Source organism: Capricornis sumatraensis, chromosome 17 (assembly GCF_032405125.1).
Source record: "Capricornis sumatraensis isolate serow.1 chromosome 17, serow.2, whole genome shotgun sequence".
Taxonomy (NCBI): domain Eukaryota; kingdom Metazoa; phylum Chordata; class Mammalia; order Artiodactyla; family Bovidae; genus Capricornis; species Capricornis sumatraensis.
Window position 1 is genome coordinate 78,388,864 of NC_091085.1, and position 26,957 is coordinate 78,415,820.

The 26,957-nt window shown below is 51.7% G+C and overlaps 1 protein-coding gene across 1 annotated transcript in view; it reads right to left on the reverse strand.

The window, feature by feature from the left end:
- The window catches only part of LOC138093592 (sodium/glucose cotransporter 1-like), a 46,860-nt gene that overhangs the window by 9,893 nt on the left and 10,010 nt on the right, over positions 1-26,957 (reverse strand). The window contains exons 5-11 of the mRNA XM_068989639.1: positions 20,549-20,653; positions 19,030-19,135; positions 17,930-18,010; positions 12,761-12,981; positions 6,911-7,046; positions 4,376-4,483; positions 3,075-3,225 (exon numbers count right to left, since the gene is read on the reverse strand). Coding sequence (XP_068845740.1) covers positions 3,075-3,225; positions 4,376-4,483; positions 6,911-7,046; positions 12,761-12,981; positions 17,930-18,010; positions 19,030-19,135; positions 20,549-20,653 — 908 coding nt within the window. The remainder of the gene's footprint in view (positions 1-3,074; positions 3,226-4,375; positions 4,484-6,910; positions 7,047-12,760; positions 12,982-17,929; positions 18,011-19,029; positions 19,136-20,548; positions 20,654-26,957) is intronic.

Genomic DNA, 26,957 nt, shown 5'->3' on the forward strand with positions numbered 1-26,957 from the left:
ACATGGATCGCTATCTTGAAGAGATCGCTGTACACCTTATCCTGTTTTTAATAGCCAAGACAGAGAAAAGCCTAAATGTTGGCCTTCCCCCACCTCAAGGCATGTCAGATCTCAGTTCCCTGACCAGGGACTCAATGTGAGCCCCCTGCATTGGAACCACAGAGTCTTAACCACTGGACCACCGGGGAAATCACTCTATTACTTGTTTTCTGTTCAACCTACCTTTCACTTAATTTTTATTCTCCTGACTTCTTTTGGGCTAATCAAATATTTTATTGGCTCGTTCGTGTTTTACTGACTTGTTACGCATCCTAGAGCTGTCCTTATGTCGTTCAGTCTGGAGGCCACACACGCACCTTTGGCACGCCTCGGTGTGATGCCAGAGACCCTGGGACCGTCTCCGCTCCATGTAGCCGCTCTCGCTCCCGCTGGGATTCCCGGCGTGTGCTCTGCTCCTCCGGCTTGCTGCTCCCACAGGCGTTTCTCCTTACTGATGTCAGCAGCCGCTCTCTTCCATTTCCCATATACTCACACTTGATGGCACTCTCCATCCTTCTCTGAAGGTCAATTCTTCCAGCCAGGTTATTTTTCCTGCAGCCTAAGACTCCCCTTTGGCATTTCTTATCATGAAATTCCAGTGGAATACGTCCTCTCACCTTGCATTTATCAGGAAACGTCTGTTTCACTCTCACTCCGGAGGCTATCCTGGCGGGCACTGAACCTCAGGTGGGCAGTTTGCTCCCAGCACTTGGAGATGCCATCTCACTGGCTCCTGGCTTCTGCGGGTTCTGCTGAGAACTCCGCTGTCCGTGTCCTGGTCGCCGTTTGCAGGCGATGCGAGTCCCTTCCTTCTGGCTGCTCCATAGGTCGTCCAGCTCCGTCTCCAGCAGCTCCACCGCCATGCAGTCTGGGTATGGTCACCTTTGGATTTATCCCGCCTGAGATTTGTGGAATTTCCTGCATCTCTGGATAGCTGTCCAGATATTTGGAACATTCTTGGTTGTTATCGTTTCAAAATTGCTCCTACAGTTACACATATATAATTCCAATGACATAATATATTATATTCACCTGTGTTCCAGGTGTGTCTTTCTTTCCCTGCACGCTTTATCTCGGAAATTGTCGACTGATCCGTTTTCAAGCCACTTACTGTGTCCTCTGCTTCAGCCAATCACTTGTTAGCCCACCGAGTTGTTTTTTTTTAATTCATCTGTTTGGCTGCCCCAGGTCTTAGCTGCAGTGCACAGGATCTCTGCGTAATGTAGGGCCTTTCAGAGCATGTGGGCTCAGTGACCCTGGGGCATGTGGGATCTCAGTTCCCTGACCAGGGGTCAAACCTGCCTCCCCTGCACTGCGAGGGGGCGTCTTAACCACCGGACGAGCAGGGAAGTCCCCGCCACTGAGTTCTTAATTTCAGATACTTGTTTTTCAATTCTAGACCTTCTCATTTTTACAAACTCTAACTCTTTGGAAAAATTCCAAATTCTTTCCATCTATTTCCTTGTACATACAAACCATGGGGATTTCAAAGTCTCTGTCTGCTAGCTTCACCTGTAGGTCTAGTTTTATATATATGATATATTTTATTGTGCACGTATGGCAGGATAAATACAGTGGTAGAGAGGAACGTTCTTTCCTTGTTTCTCTCTCGCTCCATTAGACATGACTTGATTTTCAGGGTGATACAGATATATTTTACTGGGTTGAAAGGTACCTATTTTACGAAATACTTTTTCATCACCTGGGTATATATGATTCCCTCTGTTGACCTATTAATATGGTAAGGTGTATTGCCACATTTTCTAATACTGAACCACTCTTGCACTTCTGGAAAATAATCACAGCTGGCAATGAAGTGTCATTCTTTTACCGTTCTTTCTAGTATTTTGTTGGAGTTGTGTCCACTGTCTTATTCACTGTTTTTGCACTGGTGTCTAACAGTGAGATGAGGCTTTAGGTTAATTTCTCCTGTGCTGTACATGTTGGGTTTTGGCATCAATATCTTGACCTTTATAAAATGAATGTGTCTTCTCTTTCTCCCCATGTGCTATAACAGTTTACATAAAACTTGTATCTGTTTCTTAAAGTTTCTCACAAAAGTGCTTTTTAAAGAGTGAACTGCTAATCAAAATGTCACAGCAAACTCAACTTGCAGGGGCCACACAGGGAAGACCGTGAGCAAGAGGCGCGGAGCGAAGAGAGCATCTGAGGTTCAACGCAGGCCAAGTTCAGTGTGTGTGGTTCGAGGTGGATCACCCTATGGAAGGGTGTCAAGGCCCAGGTCTACACGTTCGTACCCCCGTCTGATGCCCAGCATTTGTGGCCTCCTGGTTGACGGTGTAGCCCTGAGACGGGTGAGTTCTGCTTACCATGTGGTCAGGCAGACCAGCTCCCTTTTCTGAGCCACTACCCCCGATTTGTATAGTAAGAACAAGAACTAAAATTTACCTTTAAAGGCTGTCCTGAGGACTGAAAGAGACACTGGAATAATGAGCACACACTCGTTCATAAGGACTACTTTGGGGGGTGTTAATAAACTATGCTCATTATCGCTGTACTCGCCACTTAATTTTCTCCCAAGTGGAAACAATTTCCTTTGTGATTATAAAAGCAATACATCTTCATTGCAAAACTGCAACAAAAAACAAGCAGCACCATACCACACGTAAAGATGCTAACCCCACAGACAACACTTCGGTCCAGTCGCTCAGGCATGCCCGACTCTCTGCGACCCCACCATACCACACGTAAAGATGCCAACCCCATAGACAACACTTCGGTCCAGTCGCTTAGTCGTGTCCGACTCTTTGCGACCCCGGGCACCCCAGCACGCCAGGCCTCCCTGTCCATCGCCAACTCCCGAAGTTCACTCAGCCTCATGGCCATCGAGTCAGTGATGCCATCCAGCCATCTCATCCTCGGTCGTCCCCTTCTCCTCCAACCGTCGATCTTTCCCAGCATCAGGGTCTTTTCTATTGAGTCAGTTCTGAGAGCCTAAATGTATCACGTAATGACTTATTGGCGGCATCATTTCACTGACAGCAGACACTCGTGAGATTAGAGGAATACTCCACCTTCCTGTTATCATGAGCTCCTTCCTCGTGGCCGTCGGCCGGATCTGGGGGTAGATGTCCATGGTGAACACAGTGCTGGCGCTACTGAAAACAGCAGTCAGGGAGGACATGAGAGAGGCCCAGAGGGCAGACACCACCAAGCCACGAATGCCTGCGGAAGGAGAACACTGCCTGGGCCTCCAGCACCCCGGCCGCCCCAGGAGGTGCCTGAGGCCTCCCGAGGAGCATTCTCACGCACTGAATTTGCTCAGGGTGGCAGTCCCGCCAAGCTGGGTCAGTGCATGAAGCTGTCCTTGCTCTGTGACAAGCCTCGCAGTCTCCTGCTGGGTCCTTGTGTAATAACCAGAGTGGTCACTTTGGACATCAGCCTGAGGGCCCCCCTGCAGCCCTGTGCAAAGGAAACCATTGGTGTCCCCCTTTGACAGATGAGACCCAGAGGACCAGAGCATTAAGCAAGTGATGCAGCTCCTGAGCCTCACCGTTCCCATCTGCAAGGTGGGTTTAAAACTATCACACAGGGCTGTTGTTAAGGTGAAGACAATGCCCAACATTGGGCAACTACTCAACAAACGCTAGCTATAAACACGACAAGCTCAGCTTTTGACCTGAAAGGCTGCTCAGTGGCAGGGACTTTGGTGAGCGAGTCCCTCGTGCCACAGGAGAGCCTGGCGGGTAACAGGGCCCGTGCAACAGCGCCCCCAGCCCCGATTCATCGGGGACAGGCCAGGCAGCCCTCCCAGAGCCCCACGGCCCGGGCCGCAGCCCCGGCGCACGGACAAAGGCTCGGCGGGCGAAGCCAGGTAGCCTCCTTCCTGAGCTGTGGGGCAGCTGGCGCTTCCTTCGGGGGAGCCGCCTACAGCGTATTTTAGGGGAATCGATGTCTCCGTGCTGTTGGCCTGCTGGTACACAAAGCTAATGTGGAATTTAAGAAGCCTGTACTCTTGGCTCGGCTCCTCTGGAGGTGGGGAAGGAGGTGAGAGGAAAGCCACCCCTCTGTTGTCCCACTGGCCTGAGCTCCCTGCAAGCGGGATGCTGCCTTGCTCCCCTCTGTGTCTCCATGAACCATCTGCGGTGGGGGGGTGGGGAAGATACAGGCTCGGCGGGGAGGGCCCCCACCCAGGGGAGGGCCCCCACCCAGAGGGCCACCCCCTACTCGGTGCAAATGCCGGTGAGACCCGAGAGTCCAAGTGAGGAAGCAAGAGGAGGCCCCGAGGCTCCAGCAACGCGGAGGGCCTCCGCCACAGCCTCCGCCTCCCCTGGGACCGTCAACTGCCAGCCCCAGGCCCAGCTCCGCTGCTTACCGCTGGGCAGCAGCTCCGCCATCAGCAGGGGGTAGGCGATGGGGCCGCAGCTGGCCTGGACGCCGCAGTGCTTCTCGCACTCTGAAGGGACCACACATGCCACCTCATCTGCAGACAGACAGGCGCGCCAGCATGGGCCCCGGCTCACCGGGAGCTCGGGGTGGGGTCTGCGGGAGGCGGGGCTTCCGCCGGTTCACTGCTTAACCCGCAGCCAGTCCTGTGGCCCCAGCAAGCCTCCCGGTGACCCAGTCGGTGTTGGAGAAGCAAACAGTGACTCGGCCTCACACTGACTGGAGGGCCGCTGTTGACCTTACTCCCTTCACCTTGCAGGGGCTGCAGTTTCAGAGGGCTTGGGGAGACATGTGGACAAAGGCAAGTAAATAAGGGAAAGTGATAGGCCAACGAGAGCTTAAACGAGGGAGAAAAAGCTGCCACCTCAGAGAAAAGCAGAAACGAGGAATCCTCGTGGACTAGGAAGAGGCAGGCAGGCCTGGGTTTACTCGGAGAGCAAGCAGTTTCACAGGGGAGGTCAGGGGAGCACGTGAAAACCAAGGGGCTGCTTGTCCTCTGCCCAGCCCGGCCCCCCGGCCAGCAGGCCCCCAGTCCCCCTCCGTGTGCCCCGAAAAGGCCATTCTGGACACACCTTCCCCCACAGGGACTGGCCCTGCCACTCAGGTGGGCTCGCTGAGACTCCCCGGGCATTTATGCCCAGAAAGGAAGCACTCTTTCCGGGGCTTTCTGGGCTGGAGGGTGGAAGCCTGGCGCCATTGGTGGTCAACTCACAACAGAGAGACTGCGAGAACACCAGCCTGAAGGAGCTAAAATGACATCATTTTCCACCTAGAGCCCTAACTAACACGGGGACTGCCCCAGCAGACCAGACTGACGAACCACCACTTGGGGGTGTGCAAACCCCGGCTCTGGCCGCATGAGACCCAGAATCTAGGCCAGAGGCCTTCACGTTACTGGAAAGCCACGCTCGCCCAGGAAGCGGGTGGAGGCCCAGCTTTTGTGCTGAGCGCCTCTCTGGCTCTGTTCAAACCCCAGGCTTGTGGACACCATCGCAGGGTCTGGCTCTTTCTAGGACTGAGAACAAGTGGTCCCAGGCCCCAGTGCAGTCCCCAGGGCACTCCACCAACTCTCTTCACCTGGTGGGTAGGCAGAGTTGGGGGGGGGCAGGCGCGGGAGGTTGGCTCTTCCTGCGTCCCACCGCCCTCCACCACCCCCTCAGCCACCTAGAGTCCAGGAGTCGCAGGATTTCGCCCAGTCTTCCTCCTCAGTAGGTGGGGTGGTCTGTGCTGTGCAGGGGGGCTGCGGAGGCAGGGCTGCCAAGCCCAGGGGACTCCGGGGTCCTAGGGAGCAGAGGGGAGGGGACTGTTTCCTCTTTTTTACAGTTTACAGACTTCCTTCAACGCGGGTCACTTTTTAAGTCTTTACTGAACGTGTCACAATACCGCTTCTGTTTATGGTTTGGTTTTCTGGCTGAGAGGCACCGGGGACCTCAGCTCCCTGACCAGGGACCGAACCCACGCTGGAGGGCAGCATCTTAGCCACTGGGCCACCAGGGACGTCCCATGGGGCCTGTTTTCTACCCTCTGAGGGGGCACCACCGATGAGGCTCCAGAAAGAGCTGCCTGACAGCCAGACAGCAGACCTGGGATGCGGAGACGGAGCACGCCTCTCTGCTGGGACTGCGAGGAGTCAGCAGTGAGAGCGGCACGTCTCCGGGGCAGACTGGCGGCTGGACTACGCTGAGCCACGCCTCCTGCACGTGCCCCTTCGTCTGCCGGGCCTGTCGGGCACTGCGGCAGGAGACGCCATGGGAGCGGCCCGCTCTGCCCCAGTGGCCGCGCCATCAGAGCACGTGCGCCATAAAGGCGTAGAGCTGTCTGTCCTCAGTCATGTCCGACTCTATGAGACCCTGCGGACTGCAGCCTGCCAGGCTCCTCTGTCCGTGGGATTCTCCAGGCAAGGATACTGCAGTGGACTGCCATGCCCTTCTCCCCATAAAGGTGTAAGGGGTAAACAAATCTAGTACCGAGAGGCAGTGCAGCCAGTAAAGCAGGGCTGAAATGGGGGTGAGGGACATCACAAAATCATGACGGCTCACTCAGGGAAGCGGGGACGTCTTTGTAGTGCTGAATGGGAAGACCGTGGGTTGTTTTGGGGGTTTCATACACATGCTGCCCCTGGGCTGTGAGAAGGGTGACAGCACCCGGCACCCAGCACCCAGGAGGGCTCGCACAGTGATGCCTGCGGTGACCTCCCTGAGGCCTGGGCCTCAGCCCCATACAGAGACCCAGCAGCAGCTGCAGGGAGGGTCAGCCTCTTCCCTCTGTCGACTTGCCCCTCTGCCATCCTCTCTTTCCACCTGCCTCCATGGTCCCTGCCAGACTTCTGCTCAGGCATGCCCCTCATCTAAACCCATCGGCCCCCAAGAAAGCACCCTGGGGCACCCTGACACCAGCAGGCTGCCCTCCCGAGGCGGGAGAGCCAGGAAGGCGCTCAGTGTGAGCGCGGCAGAGCAGGAGTTACCTGTGTACAGGACGCGGCTGATCATTCCTGGCATGACGATGCTGAACATGGGCAGCAGCTTCAGGAACCCACACAGGACGCAGCCGCCTTTCACGTGGGACAAGTTCTTCCCTGCCAGGCAGCCCTGGACGAAAGTCTGCAGAGGAAACGCAGGTGGGGGTGGGGCTGTGGGCTTTCTCAGAGTGTGTGAGCCTGGGCTGCCTCTGCACAGACAGGACAGGAAGCTGGGACCTGCAGCAGCAGGGGGTGCCGGCCGCTCACCCCGCTCATCCGGCGCCCCCGGGCACGCAGGGCCTCAGGAGACACGTGGACAGAGCAGCACGCCCTGCTCCACGCACAGCTGCCCGAGCGGATGGGGGCAGCCTGCCCTTGGCCTCATCGCTAAGGCCGCACACCCAGCACAGCGGTGCGGCGCTTACCAGCTGCCCCCCGGCGAGGACGAGACTCCCTCCCAGAGGACACAGAGCGCCTCTGCCCGTGACATCAATCCCAGCGAGGTGTGTCCCTCGCAACAAATGGGCGTTCAGAGCTAGGGCCAACCTCACTCGTCCCAGCGGAAGCCTGCCAGTGTAGACCCTGCACGCCAAGTCTCCTGGGGGCACGTCACGGCCCGTGTCACGGGCTCTAAGAGGCGGTGTGTGTGCCACCCGAGCAGGAGCGTGTGCGGGCAGATGGAGAAGCGTGTGAGAAAGAGCATGCAGACGTGCTCTGCTGCACGGAGAGGAGGCGGCATTCTGCAGGCGCGAAATGACGCGCTCAAGGCATACTGCAATCGTGGGGAGCGCGCTCGGCGCGGGACGGCACGGGGGCAGCAGTCGCGCTGAGGCCGCGACTCTGTGCCTAGAGACAGTCCGCAGGGGTGAACTGGCGGGGCGCCGGCGGCCAATCCTGACGGGCAGGAGTCTCCTGTGTTCCTCTAATGCTCTCTTGCTTTTCCAAATGCGTTACTTTATTAATAGAAGGAAGAACCCCAGAGCGGTCCTGCCTCACGCAACAAGCACTGCTTCTCAGGGAACCAGGCGGCACCCGGTGCCCTGGGGGCCTCTGCTGAGCAGGTGGGCAGCTGGGCCGCACTTCCCTTGTCTGCTTAGCCCTGTGCACAGAGGATATGGGCTCTAAGCGAGGGGCGGGGGGAGGGCTGGGGCCGAAGCCGACTCATTCTGAGGACAGGACGGTCGTGGGGCATGAAGTCGCTGCATGCAGAGGGCCCTCAGCTCTTGCGTAGGTGGCCATGTGTCACCAAGTGGGGAGATGGACGAGTTCTTGTTTAAAACGGCGGGCACTGTTGTTCAGTCGGGAAGTTGTGTCTGACTTCGTGACCCCGTGGCCCGCAGCACACCAGGCTTCCCTGTCCTTCACCACCTCCTAGAGTTTGCTCAAACTCACAGCCATTGAGTCAATGATGCCCTTCAACCATCTCAGCCTCTGCCATCCCCTTCTCCTCCTGCCCTCAACCTTTCCCAGCATCAGGGTCTTTTCCAATGAGTCAGTTCTTCACAGCAGGTGGTCAAAGTACTGGAGCTTCAGCTTCAGCATCAGTCCTTCCAATCAATGTTCAGGGTTGATTTTCTCTAGGATGGACTGGTTTGATCTCCTTCCTGTCCAAAGGACTCTCGAGTCTTCTCCAGCACCACAGTTCAAAAGCATCAATTCTTTGGTGCTCTGCCTTCCTTAGCATTCAACTCTCCTATCTGTACATGCTTACTGGAAAGACCATACCCTTGACTATACAGATCTTTGCTGGCAAAGTGATGTCTCTGCTTTTTAATATACTATCTAGGTTTGTCATAGCTTTCTTCCAAGAAGCAAGAGTCCTCTGATTTCTTGGCTACAGTCACCATCCACAGCGGTAGGCAAAGGAAAACAGTTTTCCTTCTGTCTGTTTATTCGCCTCTTTTTTAAATAAAATTTTTTCTTAAATCATTTTCTTTACTAGTTTGGAAGTTAGAAATTCTACTTTAATGCTCTTAATAATTACCCTTAACATTTTAACATGGAAACAACTTCAGATCTAAAGAAAACCAGTATTCGCACACTCCTCAACAATTTCAGGTGCACAGACAGATTGAACTCCAATTGTGGTCTCCGAATTTTGCTCTGTTCTGTGTTTCACTTCCGGTGAGCATAACTGCAATGACTTTCAGGCAGCGCTTTAGACCTGTGCGTGTGCTGGCGAGCATCTCTAACCATCCCTTCTGCCCTCCAGGACCTCCTTTTACCCTACGCACCTCGTTCACTATCTAGGGAAGGTCATTACTTTTATTAATATGTATGTATTTATTTGGCTGTCCTGGGGCTTAGTTGCAGCGTGTGGGATCCAGTTCCCAGACCAGGGATTGAATCTGGGCCCCCTGCATTGGGACAGTGGAGTCTCAGCCACTGGACCACCGGGATAGTCCCAGTACGACTTTATTTTGCCCTCACTTCTGAGTAATACTTAGCTGGGCACCTAATGGAAAGCGGGCATCTTCCTCAGTCCTTCAAAAGGTTTCCCCCTCTCCCCTGGGCCATGCTGCTGCTAAGTCTGTGGGGATACCTGTCTTCCTCCACAAGTGATCTTTTATCTCAGGGGCTTTCAAAGTCTCATCTTTCATGTTCTGAAACTTCAGCAAGAGGTGACTCTGTGTAGATTTGCATGGGAGTCACTGTGAACCCTAAATCTGAAAAGTCCTGCTCTTGCAACGACTGTAAAAATTCTCAGTTATTTTCTCTTCAAATATTGCTTCTCCTCTTTCCTCCTGGAATTTGAAGGAAGTATTTCAATTCTGTCATCCACGTCGCCTAGTCTCTCGTTCGCACTTTTCTGTGCTGTTGGGGCAATCACTTCAGTTCTCTCGTCTAGGTTGCTCACTCTTTCCTTCAGCTATGTTTAATCTGTTATTTTAACAGTTACTGAATTTTACATTTCAACAAGGATGTTTTGCATTTCCAGGAGTTTGATTTTAACCCTACCTGGTCATTTTTGATGGAATTGTGTGCTCATGTTTTCAGGCCCACTTTTACTTCCTTTTATGCGTATTTTGTGTTTGGTATCTAACACCTCAGGTCTGTGAAGTGCGGGGGTTTCTTGCTTGTGGTGGTTAGGTTCCGGCCTGTTTTCTACTTTTTACAGAAGGATTTTTCTTGTCTTCGAGGTAAGACAGCATAACGAGACACGTGATGAGCACAAGAGGAGGAATACAGGTAGCAAGGCCGTGCCGCACCACAGAGCATGCGGGGCTCCGGCGCTCTTCCGGCTGCCAGCCCTCCTCCTCTGGCTGCCCGGCCCTCCGGTCCACAAAGGCTGGCGCTCCGTCAGTGCTGTTCCGGGCACGGCGGCCCCGTGGCTGACAGCTGCGAAGCAGTCCTCAGTGTTAGCAACCCCCGCCACCCAAGCCGGTCTCATCCGCCCACCTCAGTCCAATCAATGCTGTCATCAAGGCCTCACGTGTGGTCCGTTGTGAACCTGGGTGAGGATTTGGGGGTGCATTCTGGGGAACATGACTGCTTGGTCACAGAGCACAGCACACTAGACTCGATTCAACACGCAGTCCTCCAGAGCAGGCTAGCCGGGTCTGCACTCTCACCAGAACCGCACGAGGATCCCTATACATCCACGTCCTCCCCGGAGCCTGGCATCATCAAGCGTCCTGGTTTCTGCCAGTCTCATGGTGGTTTTAAATTGCGCTCCCCTGATAATGCTGTGCCAAATTTCATCTTCTAAATTGCCTGGCCCTGTCTTTAGTCCCCGTGGCTGCGTGGCTGCTGGAGTGCCTTTTTCCTGTGGGTTTGCTATCAGTCCCCTGCTCATTGCAAACATTCCCAATGGTCTTCTCCAGCCCATCGTCTGCCAACTTTGTCTAGGGCACCTTTGTTAAAAACGCCCTCAGTGCAATGTGGTCAAATCGCTATGACTTACACTTCCCACAACTAAGAAAGTATTTGCCAGCATTACCTTCCCTTATTAGCGTTCGGGTTTCCTTTTCACAGTGAAGTCTTTAATCCACTGGAAGTCTCCCCTGTTGATTGGTGGAGCCCCCAGAACATGCATTAAATCCCTACAAGTGCGTGAGTCTGTCTCTGAGCTCTTGACTCTGCTCCGTTGGTCAGTATGTCTGTTCCTGGGAATTTCAAACTGCTTGCGTTACTGTAACTTTGTCGATGCTTAAATATCTGGTCGGGCAAGGTCTCCCACTTTGTTCTTCATTTTCAACCTCGGGTTGGCTATCTATGACATCTCCTTTCATAAAAGGCTTAAACCCTTTTTATTGTGATATAACACACGGAGGTATGCTATAGCACATCACGGAGCGCTGTAGTTCTATTACCGTGGAGCCACCAGCCAATTCAAGAGGTGCAACTCTGCAGAACCCCAGAAGCCTCTCTCCGTGACCCTTTTTTTAAATATCAAGGTGAAATTCACATAACATATAACTATCCGTTTATCTTTTACTTTTTGGCCATGCTGTGTAGCATGTGGGATCTTAGTTTCCCAACCAGGGATCAACCTAGTGCCCCCTGTGTTGGAAATGAGGAGTCTTAGCCACTGGCCTGTCAGGGACGTCTCTGTAATTAACCATTTTAAAGTGAACAATTCAGGAGTGGTTAGTGCATCCCCGAGGTTGCATGATCTCCAGCTCTTTTCAACATCAAAACCTTCTCATGACCCAGAACAACACCCAGGCCCACAAAAGTGGTCACTCTCCATTCCTCCTCCACTCCTCCCCTGGGAGGCACTGATTGGACTTTTGTCTCCATGGATTTGCCTGTCCTGAATGTTTCATATAAAAGCAATCACACAAGTGAACTGCTGAGCCTGGCTTCTTTCACTGAGCTTAACGTTCTTAGATTCATCAAACAGGCTGCATGTAACAGAATTTCATTTCTTTTCATGGCTGAATAATATTCCCACACATGGACACACGCTTTGTTCGTTCATTCCTTGGTGGATATCCAGGTCATTTCCACTTTTTAACGATGGTCGATAATGCTGTTTCGTGTGCCTCTTTTTAAGCTCAACTCTTCCCCTTGCTTCAGAAATGACGGCTTTAATGACCATCTTGTTTCCTCCTTGGTTTTCTGTATAATCTTTGGCTACTTGACTGTGTGGACTGAGACATGACGCGGCAACCGTCTGTGCTCCGCTCTGCGGGCGCCGTCGCGCAGCCCCGGCCTTCTGCCTTCGGCCCCTCTCACTTGGCGTCACGCTCTAGAGGCTCCCTCAGGTCGTGCCGTGCAGCGGTACTCCCTTCTGTTTATCGCCTTTCCACTGGACGAACATTCCACAATGTAGTGGTCGACCGCTGATAGAACCACGTCATCTTTAGAATAAGCTTTGAGTCCTGAAAAAAAAATCAAACTGAAGTACTGGTTGGCAGCATTTGATTTTAGACGCGGTTTGGGAGAACTGACATTGTTCATGAGCAAAAACAGGTGCTTTGCAGACAATGAGAGGGAAGAAGAAGAAATGAAAGCAGGTGCTGAGCTACAGATGGGACTGGGGCAGAGACCCCTTTTTTAAAATTTTATTATTATTTTTTAAACATGCTGCATTTTTTAAAGCTTTTTTAAGTGTTCTGGCCATACGCCACAGCATGTGGGATCTTAGTTCCCCAGCCAAGCATGGAACCCAGGCCTCCCGCACTGGCAGGCGGAGCCTCAGTCAACGGACCACCAGGACTCCCCCGCCACACCTGTTTATTTTATGCCACACTACACTTTTCCAAATTTTAGAGACCTCTTTTAGACAGCGTGTGGCGCTGTGGCATCTGGGCACCACACAAGGCTGGGAGGGAAGCCTGCCTGTGGCTGCAGAGACCTCGAGACCCCTATCCCCCGGCGCAGACCCCTCAGCGCTGCGTGTCTCGTTACCTGGTCGGTGCACCAGTAGTACAAGGAAATGGTGGAGAGGCCAAAGATGACCCCAGGCCAGGGGATGTCTCCAGTGATGGGGTCTCGGAAGATATGGAAGGCGTCCGCGCGTGGCATGAAGCACTCCACTGGGGCAGTCCAGTTCCCTTCCCAGGTGAGGGCTGGCTTGGCCTCCGGGTACCTGCTCTCTAGCTCCTGGTATCCACCTATCTCGTTAAAGGCTTGAAAACACCACACAGTCGGTCAGTACCTTCAACTGCACAGGAGCCAAGACAGCAACGTGAGACTCGACAGGATGGCAGATAGCCGACGCTGCGTGCTGAGAGAAGAGACCATCTCCTCCAAAGCGGGAGCAGAGCAGAGTGGGCGCTGGGGGCCGTGTGCCCGGCTCCCTGTCCTCCTGCTGCTGGGGACAGAGCCCTCTCTCCAGCTGCACTCCACCCTGCATGGCTCAGGGGGGCCTTGTTAAACCGTCCACCATGCATTCTGATCTGGCACGTGACCGAGGCCTGGCCAGTGCTCCTGTCCCCGGGCAGCTGACGTGTCAGGAATGGACTTGAGACCCAGGCCCAACTAATTTAAACAGGACTTGTCCCAGGAACCTTCTGGTTAAGGCACCAAAAATGCCTGCTTCCTTGCTTTGGGGTGCTAAGCAAGAAGGGGAGTGTGAGGTCCTTTTGTCCACCTGGCTTCTGCAGAAGCCTGGGTCAAGCCATGCTCAAAAGTAAGATGCCCTGGAATTTCCAGTCATGTGAGTCAAGGAAGTTCTTAATTTGCTTCAACTAGCTTTGAACTAGAGTTTTATCACAAGTTACTCAAAGAATCTCAACTAAATCAGAAATTAAGATTCATTTTCCTGCAATCCCAGCAAAATATTTGTGAGACTTCATGTTTGGGATTCTCCTCAGTGCTCAAAGCATTTCTTCCTCCATATCCTAACTGGTGTAAAACCTTATTCTTAAATAAAAATGTCTTTAAAAGGCACTAAAACACACATAATCCCACCTACATAACTGAAAAACACCTTGAGAGAGTGAAAGTCACTTAGTCGGGTCTGGCTCTTTGCGACCCCAGGGATTAGAGTCCATGGGATTCTCCAGGCCAGAATACTGGAGTGGGTAGCCTTTCCCTTCTCCAGGGGATCTTCCCAACCCAGGGCTTTGGCATAATAAACCAAGTTCCTCTGAATTTTGAAATGGATCCCGAATCATTTGGAGTCAAGACTAGTCAATGAAAGATACTGAGTGACTATGAAGTGAGTAAGACACCTCACGGCATTTCTAAAAACAATTTCCACGTGGATTTTTAAGAGGTGAGCTACAAAGCCACCTAGATATTAGAAGAAAACAGGAAAAGTATCTTTTATGACCTTGGGTGAGGGAGTAGAACATTCTTACACAAAGCACAGAAAGAAAAGAGAGGTTGATAAATGTGATGCTAAATTTTCAAATTTATATAAAGGATGGAAACCAAATAAAAAATGTTAGACTGAAACAAGAAATCAGCACCATATATGAAGGATTCACACCTCAAAGGCCAAGGAAAACTGTTGGAAAGAAATACGTCAGTGAACGTGAATGTGAAATTCACAGAGCAGGAAGTACAGATGGCCGTTAAGTGTGTGAAAGGATGCTCAACCTTACTAGTGTCCGGAGAATTCAAATTAAAACAAAAATGAGATACTTTCACGCTCTTTCACCTATTAGGCCTATTTTTATTATTTTTAAACTTTATTTATTTTTTTGGCTGTACTGGGTCTTAGTTGCAGCATGCGTGGTCTTTTTAGTTGCTGCATGTGGGGTCTAGTTCCCTGACTGGGACTGAGCCCAGGCCCCTGCACTCAGGGTGGAGAGTGTTGGCCCCTGGGCTGCCAGGGAAGTCCCTGGGCCTATTTTCAAAAAGACTGAAGACATCAGGTGTTAGATGGGAGGTTAGGAAACACACATTCTCATACATTTCTGAGACTGTAGTTAAAACGGCCACTTAGGAGAGGAATTGAAGGGTTTCTTGACAAATCCAGGAATGCAAGGGTAACACTCAAAACCAAGTTAGCGTAATGTGCTACGTTAACAGAGAAGGGAAAAAATAACCTGATCACCTAAGCAGATGTGGGAAAAACAAACGTTTTTCCACTGTTCAAAACCAGCTCACTATAGTCTTAGCAAGCTAGGAACAGAAGGGAACTTTGTTAGTATGACAAAAAGTACTAACTTTGTTAGTATGACAAAAGTATGACCAAAAAAGTGACAGCAACTATTTAACGGAGGAACAGCCAAAGCGTTACCGCTAAATTGGGAGAGAGGCAGGGAGGCTGGGGCCTTCCCCTGCTATGCATGTCCTCGCCAGTGTAACAAGGCAAGAAAAAGACACAGACGGTATAGAGTTTGGAAAAGAAGGAAACAAAAAGTCAACTCTCCTCCTGGGGGCCGGATGCAGAGTGCGTTCACTTGGTGATGCTTGCCCTCACTACCTACTTTCCTTCGTACCCTTTTCAACGAGAAGTTAATACCAAACACGGCGCAGACACAGTAGGTCTCTATCTACTGATGTGAAAATCCGCCTAAGATAGAGCTCCAGGGGTGAACACACATGCGGATGTTCCCGTCCTGCTGAGATGCGCACCTCCAGACGCACACATTCGCGCACACACACACACACACACCCCTCACTTTGTGTTTTGCTTCACTGCACTTTGTAGATGTGCTGCTTGTTTGCTTGTGTTTTGCAAACTGAAGGTCTGGGGCTGCCCTGCAAGGAGCAAGTCCCTCAGTGCCGTCTTTCTAACAGCAGTTTTTAAATTAAGGCAAGCACCTTGGTTTTAGATATAATACTACTGTACACTTAACACAGTACTGCGCTCCGGTGTGAACGTAACTCTCTTATGTACTGGGAAACCAAGAACCTCGTGTGACTTGCTTTGCGGCGGTATTCGCTTCATCGCTCTAATCTGGAGCCAAACCACACTCTCTCCAAGGTCTGCCTGTACGCTGTCTCTGGAAGGACATACACAAAACTTAGGATGCTGGTTGGCTCTGGGGAGTCACGCCGAGAAAATGAGAGCGATAAATATTTCACCTGGTGCCCTTCTGTTTTGTTTACCTTGTGTACGCATGCATACATGCGTGCTCAACTGCTTCAGGCATGTCCGACTCTTTGCGACCCTATGGACGCTAACCCGCAGGGCTCCTCTGTCCGTGGGATTCTCTAGGCAAGAATGCTGGAGTAGGTTGCCAGGCCCTGCTCCGGGGGATCTTTCCAACCCAGGGACTGAACCTGCACCTCTTATGCGTCCTACATGGGCAGGCAGATTCTTTGCCATTAGTGCCACCTGGCCGCCCGCCTTGTGTATGCACTAATTAAAAGCAAAAAAAGCTGTATGTGCAGCAGTTCCCACAGCGACTGGTTTGAAGACAACATTCATTTGTAACTACAAACTTTTGTGTATTTTAAAAAGGAAACAAGCCCCACAACAGTTTACTTATCAGAACTAGCATGGATACCCCAATTTAAAAAAAAAATTAAATTTCTCAGAAAATGTCACAGTCTGTTTGGGCTGATGTAACAAAGCACCAGATAGTGGGTGGCTTACTTCCCCCAGTTCTGGAGGCTGGGACTCCAAGCTCGAGGTGCTGGCCGACTAGGTGCTGTCCATGTCCTCAGGCGGCAGAAAGGACGAGGGAGCTCTCTGGGGTCTCTTTCACAACAGTACTAAAGCCATTTATACAGGTTCTTCCCTCAAGAACTAACCACCTCCCAATACCATCACATTGGAGGCTAGGATTTCAACTTATGAATTTTGGGGGGATAGAAAAATTCAGACTGTAACAGTAAATGATACATAATTATTTAGAGATATAACTCCTAACATTAAATGGATTATTCTACCTGCCCCCAAAGTTTAACTGGATATCATTCTCAAGTATTGGGATGGTCCTGGCAGATTTTAATAAAGTTTATATTTAATCCTAGCACACAAAGAAACACAGTGACTTAAAGAGTATTTTATAGTTTATAATTTTGTCACTCAAATTGGTCATTCCTTCCCAGATCCTTTACAGACTCCCTGGACCATGCCTGCAGCGTGTTCTGTGTCCCAGAGCACGGTGCTGAGTATGCCTCAGGGAGCCCTAACGCTTCCCGAATGGTGAGACTGTGGTTTGTGACTCTGCGGGCCTACATGTTCTTCTCCTGTGGGCTCAGTAATCTGCTCTATGGAACCATAATCCTTCAACTCAACTCAAGTATCACTTCCGTAATTTTCCAGTACCTGAGCCCAGAGCTTTTCCTTCTAAGTTTCTGCAAGACAAAGCTACGACCCACCGCCAAGCTCAGTAAGGCTCCCCCAGCCAGTGGGTACCAGCACCGTAAGAGGCTGTTTGTGTATCGGGGGCTTTCGTGCTCGAGGGATGCGGCTCGGAGTTCTACTCTTGGTGTGTTTCATCAGCAAGTTATTAAACTGAGTAACTCGCCTTCCTCATCAGGCAACTAAGGACAATAAAAACAGCAAGGCCTCCTGGTTCTGTGACGGTTAAATGAGACAGGACAGACAAACCCCTGCCTGGCACCTGGTTCTCAGCTCGTATCAGCTTTCACCCTCACTCGTGGTACTAAGCACCTACTGTGGGCATCAAACTACACACTGTGTGAAGGATATGATGGCTCTGGTTCTCAGAAGCTCTAGACCTGGGGGCATGACCTATTTATGTAATGCAATGAACGATCAAGTAAGCACCAACAAAGCACGTCACGTTGGAAGCAAGCAGGGGTCATGTCGCGTGCTCGTGATCCAAGTCCAGAGAACAAGAGTGCAGAGGTGTGACAATTATGGAGCCACAGGTTTGGGGCGGGTTTTCCGCTGACCCTGACAGACGGGTTTAACTCAATGGACAGAAGGAGAGGGGCTTCTGATGGAGAGGAAGGGCATGGCTCAGAGCGGGGCCAAGCGTGCTGGGCCGCTCCCAACTGCTGCTCAGAGCCCGGGGTCTGCGGTCACGCCCTGCTCCTCGACCCCTCTTTCCCCACGAGCAGAAGTTTCCGCCCCAGGTGGTCAGCATGACTTCAGACAATGCTCACCCCTGTCTGTGAGAGGACGGCGCTGAAATGGCCCCAGGCAGTGGCCAGAGCCCCCCAACCCCACCACGGTGCCCAGCAGCCTCTAGATTTACTTACCATAGACCATTAAGAAGACAGAGCCCAGAACCATGAAGCTGGCGTGTAAGATGTCAGTGTAAACCACAGCTGCAAAGCCACCTGCATGGGCGAGAGAGGGGCGAGGCAGTCACTGCGCGTGCCGCACGCACACGCATGTCCCCGTCTCCACAGCCAGCTCCTTCCTCGGTTCAGCGGGCCTGGCTGCCCTCTACGCTGAGGCCAGGCGAGCGCTGCTCCCCCCTTGAACAGCCTGTGATCTGCTGCTGCAGCCTTGCTCTGCCAGCTATGTCCCAATTTCCTTTCACTCCCGTTTTCTGGATGGAAACCTGGTAGTTTTCCTGAGCAAAAAAGTGTACAGGTCTTCCCCGCTTTGATGGGGTTGCATCATGAGAAACTCATTGTTAAGCTCAAGGGATCACTAGACTGAAAATGCATTTTCTGTAACTCACCCCCCGGACATCACAGCTTAGCCCTGCCTGCCTTGAATGAGCTCAGAACATACACACTAGCCTACAGCTGGGCAGAATCATTGCCACACCTAGCTTATCATGACATGTTGGTCATCTCGGGCAATTTACTGAAGCCCATGCTGCAGACTGTCTGGGCAGAGGATGGTCGCCCCCCCCACCATGGTCTTATGGTTGACGGGGAGTGGCTGCCACCCAGGACCATGGCCGTATCACGTCACGTGTTGTTAACCCAAGATGGAATCAATAGTAAGAATTGAAATGTCCACCTACAAGGTCTCATCCGATGGCCTGCCCAGGTCACCAGGCAACCAGGAGGACCTGAAGCGGGCACCTCCCTTCTCCCCGTCTGCACCCCCGCCCCGTCATCCCAAAGCCTGGTGCATCAGGCCGGCCCCACCCCAAACACAGCCACTGCCAGCCCTGCCCAGGCCCCTGGAGAGCCCCTGCCACCCTGATGAGATTTCCAGGAGCAGGGCACCACTAGGGCAGCCCTGCCTCGCTTTTCAGTATTCAGCTCTCTCAGGCCTCAGGAACATGACTTGCAGTCTCAGGGAAAGTGCAGAAGCGGGACCTATCTCACTGCCTTTGGGTCTCCACTAAGCAGAGGTTTGTTCAATACCAACACCTGTGGGGTTCGAATGACCTCACCTGTGATGGAGTATATGCCGGTAACTGACAGCAGAACCACGGAGGCCAGGTAAACATCCAGCCCCAGCACCAGCCTCATGAACACGGCGCCCGTGCAGATCTCCACCTGAAATGAGCCCAGAGGCAGTGGCTGCACCTCCGCTTCCCAGGAAGACCCTGATCTGAGGCCTTCTCCAGCCATCAGGCCCACTGCCTCCCCAGCGGACACGAGGGGGCCTCTCCACGTTCCGCTGGGCGGCGTGGCTGCTGGCTGTGAGTTCAGCCAAGGTCAGCACTTTTAAGGCTTGGGCTAATCCAGTTAATGCAACTTAGCCTCTTCCTGATTGGAGCCCCAGAGCGGGGAGCGTGCTCAGAGAGCGGGCTTCTTTCGCAGTTCCACCAGGGGGGCAGGCAGAGTGGACAGCTTCCTAGGACTGGCAAGCTTTTTCTGTAAAGGGAAGATGCTGAACGCTGTGGGCTTTGCGAGACATAGGCTGTTTCTGGTTTTTACGACCATTTTTAGCTCAGGTGCTGTACACAGTAGACCCCTCGGCTGACGGCCTGCGGGTGGCTCTGCTGAGCGTGGGCTGCGCTTTCGCTGACCCCGCAGCGTGTGCACTCCACTTGCTGGGTAACCTGCTGCTTGCCCCTCTGGTCACCACCCCCAGGGGCACGATCAGCAGAGGCCTTCCCAACATATCCGTGCACACACGGTGGACACTTGGCAGGGTTCAGAGGGCCCTAGGGTTACCGAACTCAGCCAGGCCTCAAGGGGGACTCCCTCCTAAGGAGGGGGGCAGACCACCAGATAGGCAGTCTTCACGCAGTGTGGTGAGCGACACTCATTCAGCCACTCAAAGAGCACTTCTCTCAGTGTTTCTGTGCCAACCGTGTTCTCAGCAAGCTTCCGGCCCCAGAGCTGGCTGGGAAGAAAGGGAGCAAGCCAGGCAAGGCCTAGGGGCTCAAGAAGCTCATCCTGGAGTGAAGACAGACGGGAAGGAAGGAAACAGACCAATCTTCTCCTGTGGTGGCATGTATTAAGAAACAGAAACAGGAGAACGGACGGGGGCCCCCAAGGGAGGCCGCTCCAGGGAGGTGAAGCTGGAAAGGTCTGGGGGAAGAACATTCCAGACATGGTGCAGAGCAGGTGTCAGAGGCTTCAAGTGGAAATAAGCTCGTAGGATCTGAAAACCAGTACGGGAAGGGGACCACGTCAGAGGCAGGGTCTGGCCCGGAAGGCCTCACAGCTCACGGCTGGGGGTTCCGGTCTCTGTGAGGGTGGACGGACGTGGACTGGTTGAAGGAGGGGAGGGGCGCCTCCGGGTGACAAGCCCAAGGTTCTCTGGGGACACAGGCTCGGGAGGCAGAGGAGGTGCTCTGCCATTTACCTTGTGTATTAGCTATTTTCTCTCTGCTTTAATTTAGATAGTGGAGGCTGACATGTAACTTAGGCAGCCCCAGAGTAAACTCCTGGGGCACACCCGGTCCTGCCTATCGATTTTTCTGTTCCCTTCCGTGGACTCGCCTCCACACAACTCACCGAGATCTTACTGAAGATACAGATGAGCAAGTGCAGAACTGAGAGGAGGAGCTGGATCCGGCAGCCGCCAAACCTCTTCCTCAAGTAGCTGGGCAGCGTCACTACCTGAAGAACAGTGAGGGAAGCCCGTGTGAGGCAGAGGGCTCACAGAGTGCTGGCGGGCACGGAGACACAGCCCAGGAGTCTCGGGTGCTCTACATGAACGCCTGCTAAGGCGCGGGGTATCAGGGAGGAGGCGATACTGCTGTCTTCGAGAAGCTTGGAATCTAGCTACCGTCAAGTCTTTGGAAAGCGGAAGTAATGACGTTGTCTATGATGACAAATGACTTTCGTGAAATAATCACACAGCAAAATCAAATGTTTTATCAGATACTACAAATATACCACGTTGTTGAGAGACACACACGACCGGACTCCACAGCTCTCCCGGCCCTCGGTGCTCGCACTGCTGGTGTGCGTGCGAGTGTCCAGAACCATCCTGCTCGTTGCGGCCTCCACCACCTCACGCTGCGTGTCCCCAGGGGCAGCAGCATCCCCCTCGCTCAGCAGACGCCTGGCCCCAAGCACAGCGGCTCACGGAGGTAAAGGCACCCCCGGCAATGAGTGTCCTCCTATGCGCTCACCCCTCTGCTTCAGACGTGTGCGTCCCGGCTGCTCCCTGCAGCCCTGGCTGGGGGTGTGACACCCGCAGCTTCTACTCGTTTCCCCTCCGCCTGGTCCTCAATCACGCCTGACGCACTCCGCTGACTTTCCCAGTCAGCCCCAAGCCGCCCCACACCCAGGGCCGCCAGCACAGGTATGGCGCAGCGGCTCCCAGAGAGACACACTGCCGTGCAGCCCCAGGGCCGGAAGCGTGGTGTCAGGGGCCAGTTCCCCTGGGCCACGAGGAAGGACAGGCCCGGCCCCTGCCCTCAGCTGGCGGAGGCGCCTCCCCGCGTCTGCCCAGCCGCCCCTCTGTACGCATCTGTGTCCAACGTCCTCTTCTCATAAAGTCATGCTGAATTAGGACCCACCCTCACGACCTCATGCTAACTCAATTTCTGCTTTAAAGACCCATCTCAAAAGACGTCACAGTCCAGTCGCAATCTAATTTCAAGCGTTAGACTGCAAGGCAAACCAAGCCTTTCACGATTTTCATGCCCTCTCCACAGGTATTTCAAATGCTTAAGTCTTATGAGGCATGGTTTACACACAGTTAAACTGATTCCATTTTAAAATCTGAGGAGTTTGGGTAAATGTACACGGTTGTGTGGTCACCACGACACTCAAGATATAAGGCGTTTCCAATGCCCCTCAAAGCCCCCAAGGGTGTGTGTCTGGGACCCTCTGCACCCCTGATCCTGGATATCCAGCTCACCTTCCCTGGAGCGCAAATCCTGTCCAGCTACTTTCCCCTGCCGCCACGCCCTGTAGGTCAGCGCGCTGGCACCTGCCTCCTCAGGGCCACCGAGTACCATGCTGCGGGCTGTCTGTCCGTCCCCCCACGGTTCAGGGTATTTCTAGGCTCGCCCATCAGACCAGAACTTCCCGTACAGTCTGGGGGTGGACCTGACCTCCAGGTCTCTGGGGTTGGGGGGAAGTGCCACACTCAGGAACAGAGCAGCTGGGTCCTAAGGCGTAACTGGGCAAGAAACTGCCACCCTAGCGCTCTCTCTGGAAAGCCAGGGGGTCCCCGAAGCTCCACAGCCTCTTCTGCTCTCGACACATCAGCCCTCTTTCTCTCAGCGGTTCACTGTGTCTATGTGGGATCCTAAGTAGCATTTCCCTAACAATCAGCGAGCGTGAACATCCTTCCATGTCATTATCTGTCATTTGTAAGGCGAAATGTATGGTGAAATGCTGTCTTGTTATAAATTATGAGTTTTTTTAAAAAATGTGTATATTCAGGACATGTGTTTCATTATGAATCATCTCAGTTCAGTTCAGTCGATCAGTTGCGTCCGACTCTTTGCGACCCCATGAACCGCAGCACGCCAGGCCTCCCTGTCCATCACCAACTCCAGGAGTCCACCCAAACCCATGTCCATCGAGTCGGTGATGCCCTCCAGCCATCTCACGCCCTGTAGTCCCCTTCTCCTCCCGCCCCCGATCCCTCGCAGCCTCAGGGTCTTTTCCGGTGAGTCAGCTCTTCGCACGAGGAACATGTTCTATAAATATTCCTCCACAGTCATGACTTCTCATTTTCTTAAAAATCTCTTTCAAAGAGTTAAAGTTTAAAATTATTCTTTGAAGTCCAATATATCAATTTCTCCCCTTACGGTTTGTGTAAGAAACCAATAACCTTCATTATTTTCCTTGCAATGATTCTTTTTTTTTTTTTAATTTTTACTTTACTTTACAATACTGTATTGGTTTTGCCATACATTGACATGAATCCACCACGGGTGTACATGCGATCCCAAACATGAACCCCCCTCCCACCTCCCTCCCCACAACATCCCTCTGGGTCATCCCCATGCACCAGCCCCAAGCATGCTGTATCCTGCATCAGACATAGACTGGCAATTCGATTCTTACATGATAGTATACATGTTTCAATGCCATTCTCCCAAATCATCCCACCCTCTCCCTCTCCCTCTGAGTCCAAAAGTCTGCTATACACATCTGTGTCTTTTTTGCTGTCTTGCATACAGGGTCATCACTGCCATCTTTCTAAATTCCATATATATGTGTTAGTATACTGTATTGGTGTTTTTCTTTCTGGCTTACTTCACACTGTATAATCGGCTCCAGTTTCATCCATCTTATCAGAACTGATTCAAATGTATTCTTTTTAATGGCTGAGTAATACTCTACTGTGTATATGTACCACAGCTTTCTTATCCATTCATCTGCTGATGGACATCTAGGTTGTTTCCATGTCCTGGCTATTATAAACAGTGCTGCGATGAACATTGGGGTACATGTGTCTCTTTCAATTCTGGTTTCCTCGGTGTGTCTGCCCAGCAGTGGGATTGTTGGGTCATATGGCAGTTCTATTTGCAATTTTTTTAAGGAATCTCCACACTGTTTTCCATAGTGGTTGTACTAGTTTCCATTCCCACCAACAGTGTAGGAGGGTTCCCTTTCCTCCACACCCTCTCCAGCATTTATTGCTTGCAGATTTTTGGATCGCAGCCATTCTGACTGGTGTGAAGTGGTACCTCATTGTGGTTTTGATTTGCATTTCTCTAATAATGAGTGATGTTGAGCATCTTTTCATGTGTTTGTTAGCCATCCGTATGTCTTCTTTGGAGAAATGTCTATTTAGTTCTTTGGCCCACTTTTTGATTGGGTTGTTTATTTTTCTGGAAAAGACTCCACCAGAAAATTACTAGAGCTAATCAATGAATATAGTAAAGTTGCAGGATATAAAATCAACACACAGAAATCCCTTGCATTCCTATACACTAATAATGAGAAAGTAGAAAAAGAAATTAAGGAAATAATTCCATTCACCATTGCAACGAAAAGAATAAAATACTTAGGAATATATCTACCCAAAGAAACTAAAGACCTATATATAGAAAACTATAAAACACTGATGAAAGAAATCAAAGAGGACACTAATAGATGGAGAAATATACCATGTTCATGGATTGGAAGAATCAATATAGAGAAAATGAGTATACTACCCAAAGCAATTTACAAATTCAATGCAATCTCTATCAAGCTACCAGCGATAGTTTTCACAGAACTAGAACAAATAATTTCAAGATTTATATGGAAATACAAAAAACCTCAAATAGCCAAAGCAATCTTGAGAAAGAAGAATGGAACTGGAGGAATCAACTTGCCTGACTTCAGGCTCTACTACAAAGCCACAGTCATCAAGACAGTATGGTACTGGCACAAAGACAGACATATAGATCAATGGAACAAAATAGAAAGCCCAGAGATAAATCCACACACATATGGACACCTTATCTTTGACAAAGGAGGCAAGAATATACAATGGAGTAAAGACAATCTCTTTAACAAGTGGTGCTGGGAAAACTGGTCAACCACTTGTAAAAGAATGAAGCTAGATCACTTTCTAACACCGCACACAAAAATAAACTCAAAATGGATTAAAGATCTAAATGTAAGACCAGAAACTATAAAACTCCTAGAGGAGAACATAGGCAAAACACTCTCCGACATAAATCACAGCAGGATCCTCTATGATCCACCTCCCAGAATTCTGGAAATAAAAGCAAAAATAAACAAATGGGATCTAATTAAAATTAAAAGCTTCTGCACAACAAAGGAAACTATAAGCAAGGTGAAAAGACAGCCTTCTGAATGGGAGAAAATAATAGCAAATGAAGCAACTGACAAACAACTAATCTCAAAAATATACAGGCAATGGTTCTTTTTTAAATTGATGTGTAAATGACATATAACCTTATATGGGTTTCAAGTGTGCAACATAATGTTTCAATATTTGTACATATTTCATCTTCACTTTTATTTTGACCACACAACTTACAGAATCTTAGTTCCCAGACCAGGGACTGAACCTGGCCCCTGGGCAAGGAAAGCATATAGTCCTAACCACTGAACCTGCTGGGCACAGAATTTGGGGTTGACAGCTTTTTCTTCCTTTCGGCACCTGACTGCGTCACTCTGCTGTTTTCCGGCCTCCGCTGTTCTGAGCGGAAGGCGTCTATCGAGCGTGTCGCTGCCCCCCTGCGGGCACTGCTGTGGTTTTCCCTCGCCGGTTTCAGTGTCCCCTTCGTCTCTGCTTCAGCATCTTCACTATGCCGTGCCCCTACGTGTAGTTTCCTTTCTGTTTACTCTATCTGGTGTTGGTTAAGCTGCTGAATCTGTAAATTAACATTTTCACCAGAGGAGATATTTCCAGGTATTATTTCTTCAAATGATGTTTGGGGTTAAAATGCAGGGGGCACCTATGACCGTCATGATCTTGGTGAGTCAAGTCTTTGCTTAGATTCGGGAAGTTCTCAGTCTGTAAGCAGCCTTTCCGCCTGCTTCTGCCTCTCTTCTCCTGGGGCTCCAGGAGCATGCTGACTGTTTCTGTGATGGCGTCCCATCGTTCACAGGGGCTTTCTTCACAGTTTTCATTCCCTTCCCTTCGCTCTCCTCTGACTGAGTGTGCGTTCTCAGTTGCCAAGTCGTGTCTGACTCTGTGACCCCAGGGACTGCAGTCTTGCCAGGCTCCTCTGTCTACGGGATTTCCCAGGCAAGAATACTGAAGTGGGTTGCTATTTCCCCCTCCAGGGGATCTTCCTGACCCAGGGATGGAACCCACACCTCCTGTGTCTCTGGCACTGGCAGGCAGATTCTTTGCCACTGAGCCTCTTGGGAAGCTGCTTCCCCTTGACCGGATAATTTCAAATGGCCGGTCGCTGAGCGCACAGAATCTTTCTTCTGCTTTGCTAAGTCTGCTGTAGATGCTTCCAACTGCAGTTTTCACTTCATTCACTGCAATCTTCAGTCCAGAATTTCTATTTGGTTATTTTTATGATTCTTCTCTCTGTTGAGCGAATTTCCTTTATGTGCTGTTTTCTTGATCCTGCTGAACTGTCTTTCTGTGCTTTCTTGTGGCTCACTGAGTTGCCTTCAGACGACCATCTTGAGCTCTCTATGGGGCAGGTCTTTGGGGTCCGTCAGTGTTAGGCTATCGGACTCCTCGGGTGCCGTCACGTGCTCTTGATCGCTCCTGTTCCCTGTAGCCTTCTGCTGCTGTCTCTGCACTGAGGCAGTGGTCAGCAGCTCGTTCCCCTGACTGCTTCTGGAGAGAGACACCTCCCATCAGTCCTGCTAGGGCTTCTGAGACTTCCTCAGACCTTGTCTGTGGACGCACTGGCTTCTCACGCCCTCCTTGATCCTACAAAGCCAGGCTGTGTGCTGACAGCCTTCCCGAGGGTGGGCTGAGCGCTCCTCTGTGGCTTTCCCAGCTCCACAGGTCAGGCTGGTTTTCTGCACGTGCCACCAGCTTTCCGCCGGGGCTCAGCACACTGCCACTGGGGATAAGCAGAGGGAGCTGGCTGACGGGTGGAGGCATACGCGGGTGATGCACGCAGCACGGTAGGGGTGTCTGTGGGCAGCTGGGGAGATCTGCAGGTGAGGAGCCCCCAGCAGCTCGCTGGCAGTCTTCCTGGTAAGAGTCCGTGAGGGGGCTTTGTGCTCCTCTGATGCCGTCTGAGAGCCCTGGGCACACAGCACACTGCGCATTCTGGAGGGAGGGAGAGCCAAGTAGGCCCTCCTGGCAGCGCGCCGCATGGCCAGTGCAGCTGAGCACATCCACGCGCTCCCTCCCCTCATGGGAGAAGTCTCAGGCTGAGCCGCTCTCTCTCGGCACAGAGCTGTGCCACCTTGGGGTCGGGGCTGGTGACATGGGTCAAGTGGACCTGCCCGTCTCACCCTCTTCAGTGCATCCAGCCTTGGATATTCTTTTCCAAAAGCATGACTCCTGTACTTCCAC